The 26,324-nt window shown below is 40.4% G+C and overlaps 1 protein-coding gene and 1 long non-coding RNA gene across 2 annotated transcripts in view; both read right to left on the bottom strand.

Annotated features, from left to right (window-relative positions):
* LOC117825755 (cGMP-dependent 3',5'-cyclic phosphodiesterase) overlaps positions 1-25,157 on the bottom strand; it is a 169,591-nt gene extending 144,434 nt beyond the window's left edge. The window contains exon 1 of the mRNA XM_034701682.1: positions 24,120-25,157. Coding sequence (XP_034557573.1) covers positions 24,120-24,178 — 59 coding nt within the window. The 5' untranslated portion in view covers positions 24,179-25,157. The remainder of the gene's footprint in view (positions 1-24,119) is intronic.
* Positions 25,158-25,740: 583 nt separating this feature from the next.
* Positions 25,741-26,046, bottom strand: LOC117825756. The gene is made up of 2 exons (XR_004633894.1): positions 25,904-26,046; positions 25,741-25,786 (listed from the first exon to the last, which is right to left on the bottom strand). It is a non-coding gene; the product is annotated as an uncharacterized LOC117825756 (long non-coding RNA).
* Between the last annotated feature and the right edge of the window lie 278 nt (positions 26,047-26,324).

The following is a 26,324-nucleotide window of genomic DNA, read 5'->3' as shown; positions in this document are numbered from 1 at the left end:
AGAGAACTCTGATGAAATATCATCTATATTCTGATGCTGCATGCAGAAGGCTTGAAAAGAAGCGAGAGAGAAATTCAATAGCAGCTGGCAGTGCAGGAGTGAAAGACACCCTGTGGTAAGCAGAATAAATGAGCATGAACCTGGTTATGAGGTGAGAAGGGGTCGTATACATGACTTGACTTCATATGGGACAGGTGACAATAAAAACCTTCCATCCCTGAACCACTGCAGCAGTCCGTATCAAGTGATGTGTGTTTACAAAGATAGTCCGTGTCTCACCAGTGCAGGATGGACGGGTGACTGGTTCAAAGTGGAAACACTGTGTGTGTCCTGTTGTCGGTCAATTAGGTTTCTCTCCTCTCGTCTCTAATGGGTCTGTGTATCCTTCCTGTTTTGAAGCTGATGGAAGACACACCTCACAGACACACATGCACCCACGCATACACACACTCACACATTGACAGGAAACAATTTGGCTGCCGTCCGGGTAAAATGGTGGTTATTGGACAATATACTGTAATGGTCATCCCGCAATGCCATCAGCTGCTGAAAACACCACCCTTTCCAACATCACATCTATTGCAACTGTTAAAGAACAATGAACCATGTCCACAGAAAATAACAGAGTCTGATTGGATCCCAGGTGTCAATTGAAAGTGTGTATATGGACACAAACACATTTACAGTGAACACCTGGACTGTCAATCATTTTAAATCTCATCACAGAGTGTAGTAAACTGCTAGTTACTATAGCAACAGTACTTCTGCTTTGGTCGACACCTACTTACTAGTTAAATATAGCAAAGCCTTATCCAAAACAACCCCAAGCAAAGTATTCTCGCAAAGCTGGATTTCAACAAAAAGACTTCCTTTTTGATTCAGTCTTTCTCTTAAAGAATGCATATTGTAAATTGGACAGCCTCATAACTTCAGCTCGCCTGCAGTGTCGACCCCCAATTGGCCTTTAAAAGGAAAACATGCGACTCAACAGCAATACAATAAAAATGCCATAAAAACTTAATGACTGGATTCATAACTGCAGCTCGATCCCTCAGTGGAGCTCCACATATTGATGCCCTGAGCAGAGAAACACAGTCTTTCCAAACAAGGTTTTACAAAAGGGTACCTCACAAATCCCCATCAGTACACCCTGGGTTATATGTGTGTTTATATTTTGACCTTTAAACACAGAGAACAAACATTCATTATCCTCCAGTGTCCTTTCCCACTGTAAACTATCCCACCCCTACTGCAGGTAAAAAAAACTTTTTATAAGAGTTTCTTAAAATAAATATAGGTGAGGATACAAGAGATGAGGAAGACGAAAAAATGACTTTAACAGGTAGTTAACAAAAACAATAGCAATGACTAGAATTACCACCTCAATCTGCCACTTATATCCATTCAAGTGTTTCACATGAAACATCATTGTGTGGCCAGGGCACAGAATATATTGTATTTTACATATTATGACATTGAATTGGATGGATATTGGATTAAAAGTTAAATAATTTTAACAAATTTCATACAAGTCTGGATTATGCTATTAGAGGTGTTCTGCTGCTTCAGTAGGCTTTTGTGTGCACATGAAAAACACTGTATGGAGAGCAAAAGCAGGCAGAATGCACCTTAGAGTAATGACATCCCAGCTTCCATCAGCTGTAATAATTTGTCTGTATAAACCATAGACTGTATAAAATATGGATGTAGGATCCGTGACGTCACCCATCTGTTTCTGAGGAGTTGTTTGAGGCCAATCATCGGCGACAGCCATATTGCTTCTGTTGAGCCAGTGTGATGTAAAGAGGTGGAGTTTGAGCCTCCTAGCCAACAGCTGCAGTGTCCCTGCAGTAAGCTGTGCCTCTCATTGGAAGACTCGTAATCTCAATATCTCCGAAATTGCCGCGTTAGAAAAAAATTCACCCCCCTCACAGTGTGAGCCGATTGAGAAATGAGCTATCCAGACTACACTCGTATTTTGTACCAGGCTGTAAACATGTTTATTTCTGCTGTAAAGATCGTCTTTTTCCCATTCATATGTATGTGGTTTCCGGTACTTCTGGAGCCAGCCTCAAGCGGATCCTCAATGAACTGGAGTGTTTAGCACTTCCGCATTGGACTCATATTTTTAGACCGGAGGTTGGCGCTTGGTATAAACAGATATCTTCATACATACAGATATCCGCAAACAAACTGATCCATGCTGTCTCACGGAAGCCTATCAGTCTTATGATTTCCCAACTTCCTGCAACGCATCATAAATTGACCAGAGCTTCATTCAAAATACAGGCATTTTAAAAGTGGTTTTCTTTTCCTGGATGGACCTGGCAAATCTGCATTTTCACTTTGTATAATTCTCCATCATGATTTGTTATTTCGGTAAACCTTAGAACAGTTAATTGTGAGTAAATCCCAAGAACATTGGTTTCTTTTTCAGGTTCATACCACTGAAGTAAATCAAAGTGAAGCCATTGAGCATCTTACTATTTACAGGGAAACTGGAAACAGATGATTGGACTTTCCTCTCTGGGCCAAAATGAACCAAAAATGACAGTTTGCAGTTTGCAAAATTATCTGGTGAGGCAAATTTTGCTTTGCTTTTGATCTGAACACACAGTAACTTCTTTTCTTTTTACAATTTGACAATAATTTGGCTTTTTTTAAACATAAAAGTATAGTCACACAAAACAAAACAAAAACAATAAATTAACAATCCAAACCAAACCATTGTTGAACAAGCAATCTTCTGCCCAACATAACAGCAGTCAGGGCTCACTCTGCATAGATCAATGCTATTTGTCTTTCAAAGTGCATGGGTCCCCCAGCACAAATAGTCAGATGCATTAAGATGTTCCTGTTTTTAGAAATAGGACAGGATTAATGTAAAGATTAATGTAAATACAGGTGTTAGTGTTTTCAAGGACATCATAATGTCACTGTTAAGTTAACCGTTGTCATTTCAGGAGTAATGACAGTAGTGCAACATTTTGTCAATATAAAAGTATAGTTCTTCGGTCATGTGAAAAGAAGCTTTCTAAATGACACAATGGTTTTGACCTTAAATATATTTTATCCCTGATGACATCTTTACCGAACATGGAGATATTCTCTTCAGGTGCTCCTGAACAAACATTTGTATTGAGAAAGTCAGATTTAAGGTGACCTCAGAGGAACTTGCAGGTTTTGGCTGATGCATGTGAAACAGCTTTCTGGTGTTGACATCTGCTCATATAATACTATAGCTCTCAGTGAAGTTCAATCAATAGAAGGAAGGATTAAGAAGAAAAGCCCATTTTGAGAGAAGAACTTAAAACAATGAGGGAACAAATGGTTTTAGATACAACTACAGAAGACAGTGCAAAATTAATCACACAAAAATGTCTCCCAGAACACGAGTCACAGTCACAGTGGAGTACAGCTGGTATTAATAAATGACCACTAAAGAGAATGTGTTATTCAATATTTTACTGTGGAGCAGAGCCAGAATTCATCATTCCTGAACTCACATCTCTCAGACTATTTGGGTGACATTTCGTTTTTAGCACTTTGACTGTTGAGAATAGAACAAAAAATGTTATTTTGTAAACACTTCCTCTGTGGTTTGTGCAAACAACAATCATTAAAAGGTGTGATATCTTTTAGCTCATGGGTTCAGATCTCAAAGGACCCACTCTGATGGGCCTGTCATCCATCACACCCCCCATCTCTTGTCTGCTCCCTGTCAGACACCAGCCTCCCTTTAATTTCAGGAGAGGCCTGGCGCAAGTACAGCTATATGCATACTACATGGACCTTACTATACTAGCTACACAACAGCACATTGTAAGACAGAGACAGAGGATGGAGGATGGCAGTAGGTGAGGGAGGACAAAGTGGGAGGAAGGAAATAGAGACTGAGAAAAAGGAAAAGAGGGCGGGAGAAAGCCCACTTGGTCTCTGTTGTAATGTATTATGTATCAAAATGGGCAGACCAGCAGGAGAAAGCATATGATGCAGTGTGTTCTCTCTGTGTGTTTGTGTGTATGTGTTTGAAAGGGCTTCATTATAAACGAATAAAATGATCCAATAGCCCTATTTTCTATTTCAAGACCTACAGTTGTAATTAAAGAGCTTCCAATTTCCATCAGTGTCTAATTTATCAATGATGCAAAGCATTAAAATTGAAATAACCCTTTAAAAAAACACAACATTGTTTTTCTTTTTCTTTCATTCTTTCTTCTGGTTTTGAAAGTAGCTGGCACATGTCTTAATTTTGTTTCACTCCTGGTGATACCCTGTGGTCTTGTGACGACGCAGTGACTCAAACTTGCATGGTGACTTTGTGCGTCAAATCCGACTAGAAGGCCATATTTTTTTAATTAAAACATCAATATTCAGCACCAGTGTGTCAATAACTGTATTACACAAGGACCATGATAGATTGCCATATCGATGTTTTGTCCCACCCCTACTGGAGACTATGGAGACTATGTGTGACTCCTAACCTCATTTCTATGTGTCAGGAGTGATTTTAGAATTAAAGCACTGATTATAAACTGCACTGAGAAGTATTCATCAGTCAATCAAAAGTGCTTATTCAGCCCAATATGGAAACCTAATTTTCCACTTAGAAATGTGCTGACTAAGCTGTTGGACATTTTAAGGGTAGTTCTATTGGCTGAGATCTGAATTCTCATCCTTGCAATTTAAATTGATCACATTTGGAAATCTGGCCAGCCCTGGGTAGTTTACAGATGATATGAGAAAAATATACTTAAATAATAGTGTCCAGGTAACCAGTCTGTTCTTCATGTTTTAAGTAATACCTGTGTAATGCAATATGTTTCTCCTGAATCTAAAATAAATCCAAAAGCTTTTTTCCCCACACTTTGGCACCAATTCATCTGAGGGTAGCTGATAACTACCTTGAGCTTTGCATAGACATGGTATAGAAGCATGGCTGGTTCCTTTATAACCAGGTCTCCATCCAATAGGTAACTACAGATTCAAGTGTTCAAAACATCCTCATTAATAGCTCAGACTTTTAAATAAGAAGCTTAAGGCCCAGTTCTGTTTTATTCTCTCCAAGAGGCCCAAATCATGAAGTTTTGGACATCCTGTTTGAAGCTTTTTTCTTTGTGTACTCTAAAATGCAGTAAATTGTTCCTCCTGGCAGCTAAAAACACAACAAATTTGAATGCAGGGAGAGAAAATCTTGGTGAAGGTCTGTTAAAATGAAATATTTTTTTAATAACAGTCCAGGTCATGGTTAAAAAAAAGTTAAGAAAGTTGTGAGGCGGTAATTTTTAGCCCCCGCAATCACATAAGTGAGACAAACGGCTCATATGGAAGCTGCAACTAAAAGAAGAGGTGTAAAGTTCTTAACAAGAACGGAGATCAAACACAAAGAGGAGGTGAAAAAGAGAGAAAAAAGAAAGAGACAGAGGAGTGAAGAACAAATGATGAAATTACACTTACTTGCAGTCTGTATCTATATAGAGAAATAACAATACAAGGACCTTAACAAATGACCTGCCATAACTCTTCTTGTGCTTACTACAATACAAACAAACACATAGCAGCAAATTCAGCAAAACAGCATTTTGATGACTGATAGAAACAAACAGGCAGAGAGATGCAAAATGACAAAATAGAAAATAAGAAATCAGCATACATGACAGGATGAGAAGGAAAAGGAGCTGGTTTGGAAAAGAAAATATGTCCAAAAAAATAAATGCCACCAAAGATGGGAAACTGTGGATGGACTTTTGTGAGTATACTAAATGGTTAGTGTTATGAACTGCTTATTATTAATATGTCATGTAATCATGGGCACCCTGCTTCTGCAGGAGTGAGGGGAGTCCGTCCCAAAACTTGAGTTAAATCTGACCCCTCCACCTTAATGAAGTGAGATTCATTCAGCTGTGAGTGTGACTCCACGGAAAGTGCACTCTGTAGTGGAGTGGAAGTGTGGGTGGAAGGACAAATTTAAGAGATGGCTTGAGTGTACTTGAAGTCTTATATATGTCACCATTCTTGATTATTGTCCATTGTACTTGAAACAAGTTGGCAGAAATCGATACACAGAATCACATCAGTTCAAAAGAATACTTTGGTCATTAATTCTTTGTCTTTATTCTTGCCATACCGCCTAACCATATATCTGCGTTTATTTATTCTACTTTTTAAAAGAAACACATATGAGTGGCAACATTTAAATCTTGTTATATTCAATCTTCAAGCACTCAAAAAGTCCAAGGTCACAATTTTAAAGTACTAACAAATGTAAAAGTGCAGAGAAAAACTACTGACAGCTTGATGCAACACGACCCAAATGCATTCATTTAACACCATTTTAACATAATTTTAAGTTCCTCCTCTGACGTGGCAAGTAGCCTTGTCAGAGGAGTTGTAGGATTTTGGGGTGGCCTATCAGATGTCAAGGGAGGGTCATTCAAACTATTCGCCCTGCAGATGGCTGTTGAGTACTGGCTGTTCCGGGTCTGTCGGATTGTTGGTTTGACCAACACAAACAGCTACAGCGAATCATCAAAGACTCCCTAAGTCTGAGTGGAATCCATCTGTTTCTGGAGCTGGTATTGCAGTGGACACCAACCACTTCTTTTTTCAGACTGAGTTCCAAATTGGTTCTTTTTTTATTTCAATTGTAATTACAGCAATTTGTTGTTTAATTGACTGATTAATGGTCTGGAAAAATATCTTCAGATAATTGTGTCAACTCTGAATTTTGCAGGGTTTCACAAACAGACGCCATGATTGGCCTTCAGGTCAACCAATTATGTGGATGACTTGCTCTAAATGAGGAACAGAGTCTGATAATGCTCATTTAAATGTAACCTCTACATAAAGAGAATGCACTAAGTAGCATTTACAAACTCAAAATCAACAGCTCCAGTAACATATCGAATGTGTTCCTTTTCAGTTCTATTCAATACAAGCAGCTGTTTTGTATCTTACTATCACAAAGAGGAAACAGTATGTCAGCCAGCTTGACAGTCAGTTCAAGCAGACTGTATGATTAAGTCGTAGCTGCACAAACACAATCAACAAACTTGAGGCTGAACTGTGATTCAAAGAAGGCCGGCTCCAATCACAACTAAATCCACCTCCTCATTAGTGGCCTCAAAACTGTTGGTGACATCAAAGTGGCTTCCCAGACTGCCTAGTTAGCTCTGATGCAATCTCACTAAAACAGGCAGCGGTGCGGCACACAACCTCTCTCCAGTATCCAGCAGGCAGAGGCAAGGATGAAAGAAGCAGGCAGTCAAGGAGAGAGAGAGTAGTGAGGGGTAAACAGACTGATGCAGATGCACAGAGACGAGAAAAAAAACAAACAGATTACGGCAGAGGCAGTTTTAAAAGATGATGGAGAAAGACAAAAGAGATGAAAGCAAGTGTGCCCCCCATTAGACATCAATCCAATCCACCGTGAGGGAGCTCCTCAAAGAAGACTAAAAAGGTGCAATGGGCCCATCAAAGACATAAAGTCTCTCTCCTATTCTGAGAGCACAGAGGTTAGTAGTATCAAAGATGCACAAACTCTCTCAACATTGACTTTGATGTGCTAGGAAGTCTGCAACTGAAGCCATCAGCAAAACTAAGACACACATGTAAACCTTTAAGCTCCATGTAGATAAAAACAAACAACAGCAAGAAGCACTTGCCAAGTGACGAGCAGCATCTCGTAGTAGAAACATTTTTCACATAATGCCTGTTCTTTCTTTTAATGTGCTCATGTACGGCCATGTGCACATGGATGTTCATTTGCAGTTTGTTTGTGCAGGCATGCATAAATACATGCCTGTACAAACACTACATACTACCCTGCTAGACCCCCTACTGGCAGTAAAAATTGTTCATTTTGTGCTTGAGTTGACTTGAAAGAGACATTTTACAAAGGAAAATAGAGAAGAAAAAAAGATACAAGCAGGAGAAGAACGCAGAATCAAAGAAGAGAAAAAGAAATACCTCTGAGCAATTATGACAATGTGTGTGTAAGTGTGTGTGTGTGGGGGTAGAATTAATGGCACAGGTGTGAAAGGTGACCGGTCAGGGGTCACTGCTGACAAAGAAAATAAGGAGAGAAACATTGATGGATGTATCTGCAATGAGACAGTGTCTGCACAGACAGGCACACAAAACAACCACACACACACACACACACACACACACACTCCTATTTGTCTTAAGGTTGATTTATACTTTTGCATTGAATCGACGACGGAGCCTACACTGGGGGTCTGCGTAGCTCCCGTACCTACGCAGAGGCCTACGCACATTGCTGTGTGCACCTCCTCCAAAATGCAACTACGTGTAGAATCGACGCGGACCGCAAGCCCTGTGATTGGTCCGCTCTGTGGTATTGTGTTTCCCGCATTTACAGCACTTCCAAGATCCCTGCTCATCGGCCGCACATCGGCTGCGTATTTCATCTCCTCCTCTCTATTCTTCCCTGTAATCATTGCTGTATGATAAACACCAACATAGCTGGGTCAGAAACGGCAACCAGCTATCAGAGAGACCTAACTGCCCTCAAGCATTTCGGCTGAGAATTGCTGCGTGACACGGACGCATCGAGGCACAAGTATGTGGAGCTAATGTCCGCGTCAGCCCCTACGCGGACACGTGTAGCCTCAACAGGGCAACAAAACAAGCTCAAACTCTAATTAAGAATTTGAGATTAATACTGAAATGCGGTGTTCGTCTGTCTGTCTTATCATAGAGGTTAGAGGAGTGTGCGACAGAACAGGTTGGTGGGTTTATGCTTCAGCATGCTATTAGAATATGATGAGGATGCTGCTTAAACAGCCAATCAGGTTGGGGGACAGCAGTCTGAATGCAAATGACTTCCACCCAGTCAAACTATTACACAGCACTGCCCCAAGACTTAACAAGAAAGTCAGCAACAGTCTCAAGCAATTAGACATGTAAGTCTCTGTGTGTGTGTGTGTGTGTGTGTGTGTGTGTGTGTGTGTGTGTGTGTGTGTGTGTGTGTGTGTGTGTGTGTGTGTGTGTGTGTGTGTGTGTGTGTGTGTAGTGCCTTCTTTAGCACACATATGTGGCCGAAGGCAGAGTTTGTTCCAATTCGACGACAGGCAAGCATGGGTCAAGGACAACCTTTGTGTGTTTGTCTGGGAGCGTTTTGTGGTCCGCTGTGACACAATAGGTCAAACAAACAATAAGGCACTGTCCAAGCTTTAAAGAACATTTTAACAGTAAGCTTGGCTCTTGAAACTTTAATTAGGAGCTAACAGAGTTAACAGCTTAAGAGTTATTTCACATCTGAGGGACATTATTGGAATTAGTTAAAAATAGTGATATTGAAGAAGCTTTTGAAGTTGAGGATAGAGCAATGGAAATAAACTACTTTAAATTTGAGGAATTTCAAACTTGGATGTTTGTCTGCATATTTTTGCTGATTTAGTTTCGTAGAATCCCCAAAACACACACACACACACACACACACACACACACACACACACACACACACACACACACACACACACACACACACACACACACACACACACACACACACACACACACACACACACACACACACACACACTATTGTTTAAATGTTAGTCTTAAAGTTCTGCTTGTAGTCACTGAAATCCTCTCCTGTATTGTGCTTTTTGTGATTTATGAAGATTGTGTTTTGAGTTTCAGCATTTAATTTTGGATTATAATTGTCAGAAGTACCACAGGGTTACTCAGGATATGACACAATCACAGCAGTTCCTAAGCAACTAATTTCCAAGTCGATTAAATGGAAATTTAAATTCAAACAAGCCAACTAGTCTCACCTTTCAACACTCAGAAAACACTCAAAATTGAGCAGAGTATTTGGCCAGACACTTTCCAAAACTGTATTGCTTGAGGCCTCCAAAAGTGCTTTTTGAAACAGTTCATCAGCTTTGTAAATGACATAAAACGTACTCGACTGTTCAGTGAAATCATGATGTCGGCATGCTCAGTGAAAGTCAAGACCTCCGTCTATTAAATATGAGGCCAGCAGCTGAACAGAACTCTCTAAGTTGGCACAGATGCTACAGGCACACAGAGGTAGTGACATGCAATGTTTCAGTTGAACAAGCTACCCTGTTAACTTGTGACTTTCAGCCAATGTGTCTGTGGTTATTATTAATAAATGGAAAGGGTTGATGTATACTGCCAAATATTCTAATTGGGGAGGGCTTATTTGCATTTTGTGATCTTTTATATATATTTTATACATAGTTTGTTGAACATGTTAAACAAACAAGTTTTAACAGTGCAGCAATGATAAACAAACCCTGCGTTAGACTGGTCCACAGTTCAAATTGTAGTATAGTAATAATTTAAAAAAATGTATTCTTCCAAAATTTGCTAGTAACCTGTGGGGCTGTGTGCGGGGGTAGAATTATGCAAAATAGTGATGCATAATGTTTACATCATGCTATTATTAGTCACAACCAAGGCTGAACTACCAACCGGGAAAAGCAAAAAAAAACAGGCTTCAGGATGCAAGAGCCCAAAAGCCCCAGGTTCATTGTTTTGCAACTAGGTTGTGGTAATTTTGTAAATGTAAAAATTCACTACGAAAGCCCAATATCTGCTGACATGACAGCAGCCTCAGGTTACCTTCATTTAATAGTCTTGAAGCCATGTACTGAAAAAGCTGATTTTAGTTTAGTTTAAACACTTTTTTTCACTCCACCATCACTACAGCTGTAAACAGTTTACATGAATCATTGGATTTAATGTGAGCTACAGAGTAATATAATGGAGTAGAAGAATGCTATTCACTCACAGCATCAACTTTTAGTGACAAATATCAGCCATAGGTGGGAAAATGTTGAACTTGTCAATCAAAATTTTAGACATTTATTTTTCAGGCAGGAATATTTGATGTTCTTAAAAGACAAAGTCTCACTGACTGATGACTCTTTTTATTCATTTTTAACTGTCATTCATGTCCATGTTGGATTTCTCTAACTGATGGTCAGACAAAATCAGGCAAATTAAGACATTAATTTCGACTTTCCTTCTTGTTCTCTAGTGTTTAATGGGCCGCACTAAAAAAGCACTTAATCAAGAATGGGACCATCACATACACAGACGATTGAGTCGCTGTAGATAACAGCTGATATTATTCACAGACAGAGAGAGGGAAGAGTGTTATTAGGAGCTTAGCAGCTCATTTTAGTCCTGGGTCTCAAAAGTAAATTAATCCAGCTCAGGCAATAACCTTTATGGGAAACTGTCCTTACTGAATATTAAAAGCTTGTTTGGTGGACTGTTTAAATCAAGTATCAACATAAACTGTGTACGATGCAATAAGCAGCCACATGTGTATAGAGGCTATTTTTGGATAATGACTAACTAAAGTCATAGCATTGTTTTAGAGGCTTTAATTTTCTTGGTCGTGTACTTAAAGTAAATATAATCAGCCTCTGCCACTGCCCAGTGTCCAAGTAATGTGACTTGACTTCTCTGAAACGTTTTAAAAGCCTCTAGTACAAGCACTCAACTTTTCTGTCCAGCTGTAGGTGTGTGCTTTGTTGAGGAAAGGACTGAACCCAAGAGCCTGTGTGGACCAATTTGAGACATGGATCAGATCAGATCGGATCATATCATATCATGAGGTACCCTACTACTCCCCTACTGAAGTTGTTAAAGCAGTTCAGAGACAGAGCTACTGAACAAAGCTCAATCATCCCAGATTTAAACACAACACATTGCACTGAGGGCCTGGTTCATAAAAGGATTTGGGGTTTTGGTGACCACTTTACCTGTACAAATGAGCCAAGGAGACATGATCTAATTGACAGAGTATACGCTGAGGGTCAAATTCTCCTCAAACTGCACTATCGAGCTAATAGCATCCCTGTGTTGTAGCCAATACCCAGTGTTGTTCACGTGCATTGAAATGAGCCATCATGCATTTACTTAGAGCAAAATGTGCCCGTTTCTATGCAAACAAACCTCAAATGCAAATAACGCATAATTCACTAACACTGGTGCTAACAGCCCCACACAGTTAGAGTGACATTTTACTATCTGCTGAGAGTTGGTGGTATTTGCTCTAAAGTATTTATAAGCTTTGTCACACTCAAATGCTTCAGAGATCAAGACAACTATTACACCTCAGGATGAGGTAGAAATAATCTGTACATAAAGTCTGTCAGTATTACTTTGACATTACTAGTTGTAGTATAATCAATGGTTAAATCAGTCTGGCTGGTATCTGAACAAGGTGCTTTTGCTTGCCTGCTCTAAACCCTGGTTTATACTTCTGCATCAAATCCACACACCGTATGTCCCTGGAAGAGGGCTACGCAGAGAAGAAATAAGCTGGACATAACATCTGAAATTTGGGTCATATCTGTCATAAATCAACTCCACAACAAACTGGGAAGGACTTTACCTTTACATTCAGCTCATTATGTAGGCTACGAGATAGAATTGAGCGCAGCTCGGGAGATGAATTAGACCTTGAGACCTTAAGAGCACATAGTGGGTACAAATTATGAGCAATTCTTGGTGCAATTGGTGGTCACAATATATTCAAAGTGAACCCTCACTTAGTTTTTGGCCGCTCATTCTTAACCTCTACCAACACAGCATTCTTCAACGCCTCACTGCCAAAATCAAGCACACTTGTAAAAATGATTTTTGACCTGCATCTCCCCATCATCAATCAAATCACTAAAATGTTTCAATTTTCCTAACAGTGAAAGGTCACTCATGTTTCCTCCACTCTTGATTGCTGAATAGTTTTTTTCTTATCCCAATCACAAGGCCAAAACCCATCTCCCATCTCCAACATCTGCAAAACACTGCTGCTAGGCAGCATGTCAACAGTAGCTTCTCAATGCTGTATGAATGTGAGGTTTAGCACAGATTTAAGATCTGACTGCTTATTTTTAAAGCCTTACATGGATATGTTAACTCCAGTTGAGACAGAGCTGTGGATGTCAGTGCTTTAAGAGCTTAGGTGTGCTTAGTCTGCATCTTATTTTACAGCCCTCCCCCAAATGCACCAGGATTTATACAACCTTTTATTTTCCTTCACATTTTATAAACTTGATAAGAGTCTTGTGTTAAGGTTTTATCATTATTTACGTTTCCTTATTATAACCCCGCTGTGAAGAGCCAACAAAATTTAAACCATAAATAACAATGAGTATGAAAAGCCGAAGATATATCAAATGATTTAAGCAATACAGCCAGTTTAACAACTGGTGACACGATTGCTTCATGTTGTTACATTATTAAATTGCAAAATCCACTGCAGACTGGTTCTGCTCTCTAATGTAGCAGCCACATCCTTCCTTAGGAGAAGAAAGCAGTGGGGAGCACAATGGTCCTGCTGGCTTTCTATTCGAGCAGCAGTCAAAAGCAATCACCTGGTGTCCAGGTGAAAATGAGCCTGCATTAAAGGGTGAGAATGAAAACCAGCATGACCCCAAGAGCTGAGAAGGAGAAAAAAACAACCACCAATCTAGAGGGATAGTGCTAGTGAGGGTGTAGATAACTGTTTATCATCATCATTTAAAGTATAGTGTGTTTTCAAAAGACAACACATATATTCTAACTCTTAGTTTTAAGTGAGATAAAAAAAGGTGCTCTACTCCTTAAACACAAAAATAAATTCTGGTACAACGCTATGTTGATTTGAATAGGGATGATAATAAGTCTTTCAATTCGAAACATAAACAATCATTCATTCTCAATGTTCTACAAACTGCAGAGGAAAAAAATCTGGCCCCATCAGTATTGCATGTCTCCATAATCGCACAATTTAAAACGTACTTTTTGAAGCAACTTTTACAATCACTATCATTTAGATATGTCACAACAGCTTCATGAAACCATGATCACTTTAAATAAGATTGTCTTTGGTGACCCTTTGTGTCAATTTTGCCACCATCTGGAGAGAAAGCTGGTGTTGTTGTGATCATGTGTTTTGAATCTCATCCTGCTTTCTTTAAACAGTGAAATGCATCACTCATCAAGGATCTTTGCTTGATCTCACAGGAGCATTAACTTGTTTAACCGTGTAGACTAAATATTGTAGCTTTACAAAATAGTCCAGCTGTAAAGAAACAGAATGATAAATAAAGTAACTGTGACATTTGTTTGGATTAGTTTGTTTGATGACTAAATCTGTAATTGGTTTGGGTGTGTAACAACAGCGGAAAGGATAAAAACCTGCAGTAAAAATGTGCAACAGCCTGCTAAACACTAACAAAGTCTTTGAAGAACACACCTTCATAAACACCTTCAAACACACACAAGCTGAGTCATACAAACAAATGTAAGGATAAGAACATGCAGGACTATAAGTAGTCAAATATACAGACAGATAGAGTCATCCTGGACTGATAGAATATAATACCCCTACATGTTGGGTAACTTGTGACACCATTAGTTGCCAGGCAACCTGGCCCACACTTTGGACAAAACACCTGCCCTTCCTCTATCCAGCAATCTGGACAGCCTCTTCCTCCCTCTGTCACACCTGTCACCCTCTTTCTGTTTCTGCTGGACAGGTGAGATTTCAAGGATGGAGAGGTGAAAAGTCAGGTCAGAGATGTGACAAAATGAAAAAAAAGAAAAGGACAAATGGGTAGTTGAAGACAACAATACGAAACCGGGGTGAAACGAACCAAGAAAGTAAAGACAGAATTCATATCAGAGGACTAAACCACCAACAGGGGGCACAAAGAAAGAGTGCGTATGGACTGATACAGAGAAAGCCAATAGTTTATGAGATAATTATAACCATGTTTACATTTGGTAAACAGAATAACAATAGCAGCTGAGTGCTAATGGAGTTTCTGTCAACATTGTGCGATACAGTAGCCTAAAGACAGAAATACAAACAGCCTTTTGAGGGCATCGTTACAGTTTTATATGTGTGCGTGTGTGTGTGTGTGTGTGTGTGTGTGTGAGAGAGAGAGAGAGAGAGAGAGAGAGAGAGAGAGAGAGAGAGAGAGAGAGAGAGAGAGAGAGAGCGAGAGAGAGAGAGAGAGAGAGAGCGAGAGAGAGAGAGAGAGAGAGAGAGAGAGAGAGAGAGAGAGAGAGAGAGCGAGAGAGAGAGAGAGAGAGAGAGAGAGAGATATGGATGGCTGTAGTAAGTGCGTACGAGTGTCTTTTATGAACGTACTGTGTTTCTAGGGTCTGTGTGTTGAACAAGTTACTTCATTGGCCACTACGGGTGTCATAAAACCCCTGAATGTCTCAAATGCGACACTTACAGCCTGCCATTGGCTTTATCTCTGTGTGAGTCAATCAATAGAGCAGGTCGATAAGAAAAAGGCCTGCAGTCAGGGCAAGAGGAGCCGTAGCATGGGAACACATTCTGCTGCTCTAGTGTAGAGAGGGACACTAACAATCACAATAATGACTACTGTAGCAGCATCAATAGAGCATTGGTCGGCAAACTGCTGAATCCATAGGAGCAAAATAATTACATACACATCTAGAGCAACATCCGCTGAAACGTCAAAGACGGAAGCAATGTGGATTCACAGCAGCAACACATGATGAATGTCAGGAGTATCAGGAATAAACGTTAGAATAGATAACCAACAACTAACACAGCTGTAATGAAGCTGCAAACCATACCAGTTAAGGTTACATGTGACTCCGTGATCACCTTTTTCTGTCACCAAAATGACTAGAAAAACCTAGAAAAGAGAGAACAGCATGCATCTGTAAGAGAAATCCCTCACTTCACTGAGAGCTAGGTTTTTTTTGTGTGTGCCTGTGAATTTGAGATCCATAAATAATTTACTTCAGTCATTGTGCGTCAGTTTTTGTCCCCCACTTCTTTCATCACTTGCCTCAAATTGTCACTTTTATTTCACATACAGTATGTGTGCCACCGCAGTATTCGCTCTAGAAGCGTTATTTTATAAAAGGGAGACAAGCAACCCTTTTACAAGCAAAGATAAATAAGTAAACCAAGAGTCACACAAACTAAAACATGGGAGTGTCCTTCAAAATAAAGCACTTATCCGTGTCACGTCAAATGACAGAGCTCGAACACAGTCTGAACACCTACAAATGCTAAAGCTGGATTCAAAACTATATGTGCTGTGTGGGATCAATCCTGCAGATTATAGATTACAGCAGGTTTATTTGACATTATATTCCCCTAAGGCTGTAAGTCAACAAGACACACACACAAACCCACACAGACAAACACACACACACAAACCTCAGCTGCCTATCAATTAAGGTCTAGGTCTCATCACACACATGGAGGTACCTGATACTGTTTTATAATTAAACTAAAGCTCTGTGTCCAAAACACAGCTGCTTAGCCTTCCACCTTAATCTACCCAGGGAATACACACTGACTAGAACAATAAAAAATGATGTCCATTGGATTCTTGACAGCAACAAGTCTCATGCATTCACATGTCCTCATACATACGCATGAACATACACACAGACATACTTGTAACTTGTATACACCGACACACTCGGAAAAACAGACAAACTAGTGTACACACAGGTCTTCACACAAGAATACATGCACACATATGCACACACACACAGAAACACCTGTCTGTGGCAACAATCCATAGAGATAAGAAGGCTGACAGGAGCTGCTGGAGCTAAAGCTGGGAACCATGGGAGCTGTCAAGCTCATTTTCCCGTGACACCTCCAGGCGTACACAGACATACACACACACACACACACACACACACACACACACACACACACACACACACACACACACACACACACACACACACACACACACACACACACACACACACACACACACACACACACACACACGCCTGTGATGACATTGTATCGACTTCGTTTCACCACCTGGAGCCATGTTCCTATAGCAAAACAGCTACAAACTGAATCCAAACTTTGAATTGGCTTCAACCAAACATTACACCTCTTTACATCTTAAAGCTGCAACATATGAAACCTAAAGCTCCACATGATTGTAATTCTAGCCTCTGTCTTTAAAATAACGCCTCCTAATATGGTGTGTGGAAAAACAGTCACAACAAGCGACCAGCTGGTGAGGTTTTCTATTCTTGTGGAGAGCCAACAATAGAAACAGCTGAGATACAAACACAACTTACTTTATAATAACTGGGAAACCACACAATGTCTGCTCACATGTGCCATGAAAATAAGTGAAAATACATGAGGTGAAAACATATCGATGTTGATTAAAGGAACAGATCAAATATAGTGGGGTGTCTTGTGAAAAACAATGAAACTAACTTACTGTTTATTTTATTAATACTTTTTGGTTGCCCTTCATTATTGCACACAACATATCCTCCTGTCACAGCTGCAGGTCACGTCTACAGGTGTGATTCATTCATCAAAGGTAACATCATAGAGTTCAGATCCATTTCACTGTGCTACTGTTGTTTACAGCTGCATGATTCCATTCTCTTTCAGTGATGCCAGCAATCCAGCATTTTTAACCTACTGTACGTCTCAGTCTGGAAACAGGCTTCACTTGATTGTTAGAGTTTTAACAACGTAATCTAAGTGCTTTAATCTGACCACTTTGTCTCATGTACATCACAGGCACAAGACATCCACATACTATAAGATTACAAGCTTTGGTCTCACTTTTAAATTATTCAGACTCACACCCGTACAAATAGTGTTTGAGATTGACTGAGACAACTTTATCTACATGTAAAATCTAACAGGACGACAAACACTGTGAATAATCTGACTGGATCTCTGTTGTGCCAGAAGTCCATCCAGTGCACAAAAACTCTGTCCCTCTACACAGACTTCTCCGCAACCCAACCTTTGAGACTCGTTGTTGGTGCATTGTAACATCTCAATTATGTAGCACTCAGCAGGCATGAGGATGTAGACAGATCCCATTTTTCACCATAAACAGCCATTAGTATTGTGATTCAATTAGGATATGAGGAAATTACTTGTAGATAACAAGACAAATCAAGGAGAACCAAACAACATTTAGCTAAAACTAATGATGGAAACGGATTCCCACTCTGTTAAAGATAGGGTCCGTTGTATTACATCTAATTACACTGATAACACTCTGTTCAAAATTAATCCTTATCAGCTTGTTTGTGGTTTCAAATTTACACATACATTTTCTTCACTCAAGGTTAATGCACACTTAAAAACAGAGGCTTTGATATTCAGTATGTTCCAAACTCAAGCACATTGTGGGAGTAATCTTTTCTTAGTCCACACTTATTCACGTTGCATTTTTTATCTCCCTGACCTTTACAGGGGCGTTTCCTTAAGTCCAGGGCCCGTATGCACGTCCAGCCATTAGCGGTGAAAACGGGCCATTTGTACAAATGGGGAGAAAAAAATTTATTAGCGGTATGCATGAGCCAGGTTAACGCCCCAACAAAGCATTAAATTTATTGGCGGTAGACCCCACCATTACAGGTGCTAACGGCAGGACCACCGCACCTATTAGACTGTTTACAAGATGGCGGACATTGTGCTTATGCGTACTGTTTAAGACGAAATATGTAAAGACAACAGATATTAAGGGATTGATGAATCCTATGGAAAAAGTATGACGATGTTGAAATATACAGCAAATTCAGATTTAGGAGATGCAACATCATTTTTAGGTAACCTACCAACAATACCATGAAGTGAATCCTTCCCAAACAACTGCGGTAATAATAAGTCCTCATCCTTCAATGGGGGGCAGGGGGGTCCTCCACCTGGACCACGTTGGTGGCGGTGCTTGTTGCGCAAAGCCGCTTTCATGTTGCTTATTTTATTTTTTAGGTCTTCTACTGTGCGCTCAGAAACACCACACGCAATTACACGGTTCAAGATCTGAAGCCAAACTTTCTCTTTCTCCTTGTTTGTTATCTTTGACGATTGACCAGCTGAAAATAGATGTTAGTTCATTCTATATTCTTGTAATAAAATGTCCATTTCTTCCGCTGAAAATTAGTTTTTTCTTGATCTTCTCTCAGTCACATCGGTACCGCTCGCCATGTTTATTGTTGTTTATGCGTAATAGGCATGCACAACTCGAATGTGTTGGATTGGGCTTTTCCAGGAGGTTCCCTGAACATATGACGTTTTGCACCAGCCTCACTTTTATGGCACAATTAGTTAATTGGCCAATTATTTGCAGTCGTGCATGCGGCTAACGCTACAGCCAAACGGGGCGTTCCATAACGGTAAGTCAAGACTAATGGTCCCGTTTGTGTAATGGCTGGACGTGCATGCGGGCCCTGGTGTATGGACTTAGCATTATCTAATGAATTGTAGATCAAACCTGCAGATTTATTTTGATAAATTAAGACTCTACCTTTTACTTGAACTGTTTTAGAATACATTTCCATGTGGGTGTCTCCAGTTACTGTGATCAACTCCTCGAGTCACAATGCACGCTGTTTGAATTTACTGATGAGTCTAAATTAGGCGTAAACACAACAGGAATTCTGAGTGGGTTTTTATCTTGTCTCATGCAACCCTGCACAAGTTAAGTCAGCAAAGAACTGAATAAATGAATGAAATATTTTTATCTACATGAACCTATTTAAGTTATGTGCCACTTTATAAAAGCATTTTGGACTTATTATGTACAGAACACAAGTTAACTGCACATGAAGCTGTCAAGCACTTGGCCAAGCATTACTTTTTCACTTACAACAAAGGAGATGTTTACATATTTGTCTCTGTCTGTGACGCTTTTTATTGAACATCTTTCCATGTAAGTGCTTAAGAGTGCGTTACGTGTACTCCTGTGTATGTGCCAGCTCCACAACTATTCATACTTGTTCTTTGTTAGTTTACATGGAGCATGGTTTCAAAACCTGAAAACAGTGTACTTTACTCTACATTGGCTGAAGGTTATCTTTTAATGATAACCTCTGTGCTATTCAGGTCCAGGAAAGACTCCTGTACACTACACCAGCGTTCTTCTTTAGTGCATGGGTGTCACTTTTCTAGCTATATTTTGATCAATAGAAATGATTCCCTCACTTTGTTACAGACAGAGGCACAATTCAGAGTTTTTTTATCAGCAACCAAAGTGTTCAAATGTAATGCAGAGTTTGCTCTACACAACTTCAGCCCCGTCTCCTCTCCTAATCTTTTGCACAATTTTGAGATCACAAACAAAAGCTTATGTTGGGGATGTTAACAAGTAATCAAGAATTGAATAACTGGTTGTAAAGAACATGCTCTGACACTGTTTTTGATTTTCTATAAGGTTTTCCTCACATTTGTGTTGTTTTTCATTCAACATGAACAACGCACAAAAACTATATTTTAGTTGACACTGCTAAAAGCTTATTCTCATATTGGCCACCAGTGCAACAATAAACAACAGAATCAAACAAAAGAACAAACAAAAACAGCTGAGGAAACCTAAACTCCCATCAAGGCGCACATTATCATCACTGTACAAGTTCATCAGTATCAGAACCCCCAGATCAAACCCTAACTACCTGTGTCAGCCGCATAGAGTCTCGTAGTTATATGACTATAGACCTGACTGTCCTTCCTGAAATTCAAATGATTCAAAATGATTGCACTCTTTGAAACTCTGCAAAGATTTCCACATCCAGGCTGCTTTTTTCTGAAGAACCCTTTTATCAAAATGTTGAAGACTGATATTTACCAGAACACCCCCCTCCCCTCCCCTCCCCGCCCCCCCAGGAGGCTTTGTTACCCTCCAGCAGCTCTGCTTGTTGTCTCAAACTGTTTGGGATGTTTTTGTGATGGATCGTAAAAATGTTTATACAAAAACCAACACAGCCCATGTACAGAAAAAATATTCAAATGATATGAATGCAATAGTGATGACATCTTTCAAAGCCTGTTTATGAAGATTAGGGATTGGCTGCAAATTTTGTATTTTGTATAAAGTTGTTCGTCTTTTGCTCTGATAAGCCACTCAGCTTTGCCAGTTACCTAAAAATGTCCGTGTTGCATGTTTATATGCGAGTAATATTTTGGAGCAAGCAACCAAACATTAATTTGCCTCCATATTTCCACATTATGGCCATGATCATTAATTTGCAGTTCCACTGAAGGATAAGGTTTCCTTTTTTTATGGTGGGATGGTGTAACTCAATTTTGCATTTTTATGTCTTAATCTAAATTACTTTTTATAGAGGTTTGTAAGGATTGTAAAATAATTGATGATCTCCATAAAATGTTTGACTCAGAGACTCAGAAGGAATTAAAATGTGGTTAAATCACTGAATCTGACATCATTTTATTTAATCACATGCAATATTTCTTTGCTCAAGCATGGCCATTCTGTGGATATATAAACCATATGATCACATGCAAAAGCATGCAGACATACAATGGTTTCTCTCTGCTCTCTTTCTATCCCTCTTCCCACCCTGTCTCTCTCCCTCCCTCCCTCTGAATATTTTAGTATTGATGAGCCCATTACTGATGATAACACTGCATCGTCAGCATCCTCCCTCCATCTCTCTCATACACACACACACATACATGCTCAATCATCAGGGGTCGAGTTGCAACTCTGCTGCTGCTGTGTGTGTGTGTGTGTGTGTGTGTGTGTGTGTGTGTGTGTGTGTGTGTGTGTGTGTGTGTGTGTGTGTGTGTGTGTGTGTGTGTGTGTGTGTGTGTGTGTGTGTGTGCGCGCGCGCATGCATGCATGGAGCAGGAGGCTGTGGGGATCTAACTTCCTGGCATCAGTCCAGCAAATTGCAATATTTTTCAGGCTGAAGGCCTTTCATGTGCAAGCCCAGTGGCATACAAATACACACACACAAATAATGATTATTAGGGTGATGCCACTAAAATCATGCTTCATGACAGCAACAGAAAAAGTGCATGGAGAATGAAAGTGTCCTCTTGAAAAGACGACATACAGACACAACACAGAAATAGATGGAGGTCTAAGATATGACAGAAAACTGTGATTCCTCATATGGTACTTTGTTCCAAATTTCTGTTGATGGATAACTTGCTCTTACACGTGGAGTCAATGGATCCAAGACTCCAGAAAAAAAACATCCCAGTGATAAAGACACAAGGACTATGGATGGCCCCGTTGCACACATTTCAGCCTTAATGGTTTTATTCTATAATGAAAGAGGAGTCATATCCCAATGGGTACAGACACACCATCTGCCCTTATGTACTTCCTGACAGCATCACTCTTCATGACCTAAACTTACAACCGGTGATGCTCAGCCTCCGAGTCAAGCCAACTCCAACCCGAGGGAAGCGAGTGAGAGTGGCTACTGAGACTAATTGTGTGTCAGAGATCAGTGACGTCCACCTGGCAGATTCATTATTCCTCCACGAGGAGGGTTATTTTCTCCTGGACTGGCTGAGAAAATGGCCAATATAAGAAGCTTATTCTCAGGGCAGGTGAATAAAAGCCATTGTTTAGCCATTGATTTCTTCATTGGATTTTAACAAGTAATGAAGGAGGAGGTAAAGAGAATCAAGAACATAAGACGAGGATTTCTTAACTCTGAGCCCTAGAAGAGGCTGAAACTTGGAATGAGGAAGATGCCATTACAAAAAACAGACTACAGACATCACGACACGTCCCAAGGGAAAGCGCAGGCTGTTCAAATAGCCACACATTTGGATCTCAAACTTAACTCTGTCAGCAGCCAATGAATTACATAATTTACAACAAGATGTTCTGTGTTTACATGGCAAACTTGAATTTCAAATAGAAGGAGCCTTGTTAAACATCATGTCTGCCTTACTTAATTAACTAACAATGAGCCAAACCAAGTGTGTGGTCCAGACATTTACAAGTTAATTTTTTTGCAGATGAAATAAGTCATGACACCACAACAACCAAATGCCCTAACAATTACCACACAGTCTAATGAGCAACCCTTTGAGAACGTCTCAGCACAGAATAAACACTTTATAAAGACGTGTGCAGCACTGGGCTGCTTTATTGCATTAAATCTGACAAAATTATGTCAGCCTCCTTTGAACCATGGCACATTATGTGCTGTACAGTGAAAACCACTTATTCCCAAAACGTCAACTTTTCACATTAAACAGCCGCTGGGTCAACATGAACAGCCTGGTTTGCAGCTCTGCAATGAAGCTTTGTTTTCAGAAAAAAAAAAACAGAACAAGATTCACGACCCAAGTTTATGGTAAATTATAAAAATCAGTTTGGTGCAGCAAGAGATACCAGCAAGGTGTATTCATCATGTGTAGGTGTCATCATTAATTGAAGCCTACATGTTTATAAATCTACTAGTCACAATTGATGCTTTATAGATAATTTATAAATAATTAAGAATATGGAAACTCAGTTATTGGAATATGATACTGGTTTCATTCTCCTTATGGCTAATAACACTGTCCCATATGTTTGTTTCAATGTAATAGAATCATAATAAGTTGGTAAACAATATCTATGGGTCCTTTTACTTTAGGTAAGTCTTCTCCAACCTGGCAATTGTAAAGTTGTTCTTTTTTATGGCCAATAACCCATCTATAAAGCCTGTGTAAAATATATATCTATTACAAACAGTTGGACCTTATAAGCCCTTTACAAGGGGTGTATTATGTAACACAGCAGTAATGTAGGTTTCAGCTAGACAGTGAGGCTTCAACAGCTCAGATCAACCAGTGTTTCAGGAGAAGGAGGTTTGCTTAAAGTAAGCCCTTTAAAATCGTTTAAGTATAACCTTAGAACCACTGCCATAGACAGAATTGAATTAGCAGTGCTATCACAGCAAATGGATCTGTCCCAGTAGGATATCAGTGAGAGCAGCCTATCAGAGTGCTGTTATGATACCCTGGAAGATACAAAGGCACGATAAGGTCACTAAACTGTCTGTGGAGCAGACTAGAAACACTATTGGAACATTTTAGTGATATTACAGTGTGATGGGGCCAAGCTCAAGCACAGGGCTTTTACGCACTAGTTTATAGACCCACTGACAGCCGCTTGCGCATCTCACATGGGGCGTTCAGTGTCAGGGGGGGATAATGACAGCCAGCAGGTCACACTCACTCCACTACTACACCAGCACTCTGTGTTTGGCTCAGGAGGCGCCATGTGTCTCGTTAGCTGCTCAGTTTTTACAAGAGACAGAACGCTTCACGGTAGAATGACAGTATACATAGTTAATAAGACACTTACATCTCGGAGGACGGTGGCTGGCTACGACAGAGGAGCGCGTGTCCGCACGCTTGTCCCATCGCGCATCCTGCCTTGCGCCTCTCTGGTTGACCCAAACAGCTGCAGTCAGGAGGACCTGGCGGGTGAGGGGAGGAGGAGAAGAGGAGGGAGGGAGTTGTTGTCTGTGTGTCGGGAGGGGGTTGACGGAGGACAGACGATGGATGGACGGAGAGATAGAGAGATGGTTGGGTGTGTGCACCTCTCGCTTTCTCCCCCCTCTCTGTCTGCTTCTCTCCGCTCTGCTCTCCGCTGCTGTCTCCTCTCGAGCTCTGACAGCGCGCCGGGATTGGTCGGGACCCGGTAACTGATACTAGAGCTGTGGCGCGCGAGGAAATAACAGCTGAGCAGTGCAAGAGGGAGAGTTAGAATTGGAGAGAGATAGTTAGAATTGGAGAGAGAGAGCTTAGCCGGTGTTTTCACGTTCAACGCCACATGGATCCATCAACAGTCAGACGAGTCTATCAAACAGAAGCTTGTGAAGTACGTCACTCCTTCGCGTGCTCCCAGTAACAATCTTCTTCAGGTCATCCTCGGTCTCCCGTGACCTGCACAGGCCAATTCATCCGTGAAAATGAAAGTTGTGTTGTCGTGAAATGTCAACTTTCTCGGTGTATCTCTACACCTCAGATGCGCATTTTCAAACAACTCCCACCTTGCTCACTCCTCTCCTTGCACCATGAATCCTGCTCACTCGAGGATCCCGTGACAGGACTTGAACTCCAAACCCAAACAGAGATCTTATCTTCCTCCTTTTTCACTATAAACTACATGCTGCACTCCTCTGTGTCTAGCATGGGACCCAGGTCTCAAGGTCCAACACAGATCTCCTGCCTTATATGGCCTCCCCAGTACATACAAGGAAGCAGCAAGGATTCACTACAAGAGCAACACATAGTGAAACTGGAGACTTTGAAATGTTTGTTGACATTCAAGACCCTAAAATATCCTCCAATGGGCTTCTCATGTCAGGTGTTTTACATTATATGGATTTCTGGACAGTTTTCACACAAGACAAACAGAAAAGTGTTTTTTATGTAAACAAGCAGAGGCATTTTCAAAAATTAAACTTCCTCTTCGCCTACAGACATGTTCCACCTACACAGGTGTTTTCAATTATCTTCCCTGATTAGTGCTCAACTCAAAGCTGTATGAGCATGCACAGACTGATTGATTGACATATTTGACGTTTGTCTAACACTGATCTGATTAGTTGCATCTGTTTTTCATCATCTCCACCACCATCATCATAATCTCTCTAATTATTATTTGCTGATGAGTTTGGTGACCTCAGGGAATTTCTACCATAGTTCCACCCCCAGAAACCTGACTGGAGCACTAATCAGCTTTAACTGCAAACACCTGTGTGAATGTGCAGCTATTGTGTGTCTACAGTTTTCACTTGACCTTGTTAGGGTATCATTGCATTCTAGTTATTCAAAGTATAATGTGTCATGTTGATTATTAGTCTCTGTGTCAGTTTTCTCTATACTGGTTGAAAAATAGTTTGGGTAAGGGCTGCTGGTGTAACGTGGGTGACCAACTCAATGGGCTGTCTGCAAGAACAGAGGACGATGAGACAAGCTTTTAAGTCCAAGGAATATTTATTGTAACTGATCCAACTGGTTAGTCTGTTGGAAACCAAACAAAGGTAACATAAATTATGATAGTTATTCATTCCAACAAACTTAAAAAATGTAAATAAGGCAAACCAAGAAACTACACACTTTAAATAAAGGAAAACTCACAGATCAAAGACCCAGTTGCTCAGTTGTGGAAATGTAGGAGATACAACCAGCAGCCAGCTCCATTGTTCTCACAAAAGGGCTCGCACAGGTGAGTTGGCTGTCCTTTATGAGCTCTTGAGCTCCTCCCACTCAGGCAGCAGGTGAGCAGGCCAGGGAAAGCCAGAAAGGAGGGGGGAATTGTCACAGGGAGAGCTGAAGAGGAGGGGGGATTTTCTACGCTGGTGCTGTTTTATGATTTGGACTACTGTCGTCACTTTCATGTCAAACATTTTGCTGTCATCCCAAGAAAAACAGATGTAACTGCAAATATTGTGTTCACTCCATTACACTGCAGTAAGCCCTGTTGATGAGTAAACGTGCAGGACCCTTTAGTTGACACACCTTGATGTAATACAGGCATTAGTAGTGTTTTATCAGTTGC

This window comes from Notolabrus celidotus, chromosome 14, assembly GCF_009762535.1.
Source record: "Notolabrus celidotus isolate fNotCel1 chromosome 14, fNotCel1.pri, whole genome shotgun sequence".
Lineage (NCBI taxonomy): Eukaryota > Metazoa > Chordata > Actinopteri > Labriformes > Labridae > Notolabrus > Notolabrus celidotus.
This window is presented reverse-complemented; position numbering and strand designations above follow the sequence as displayed.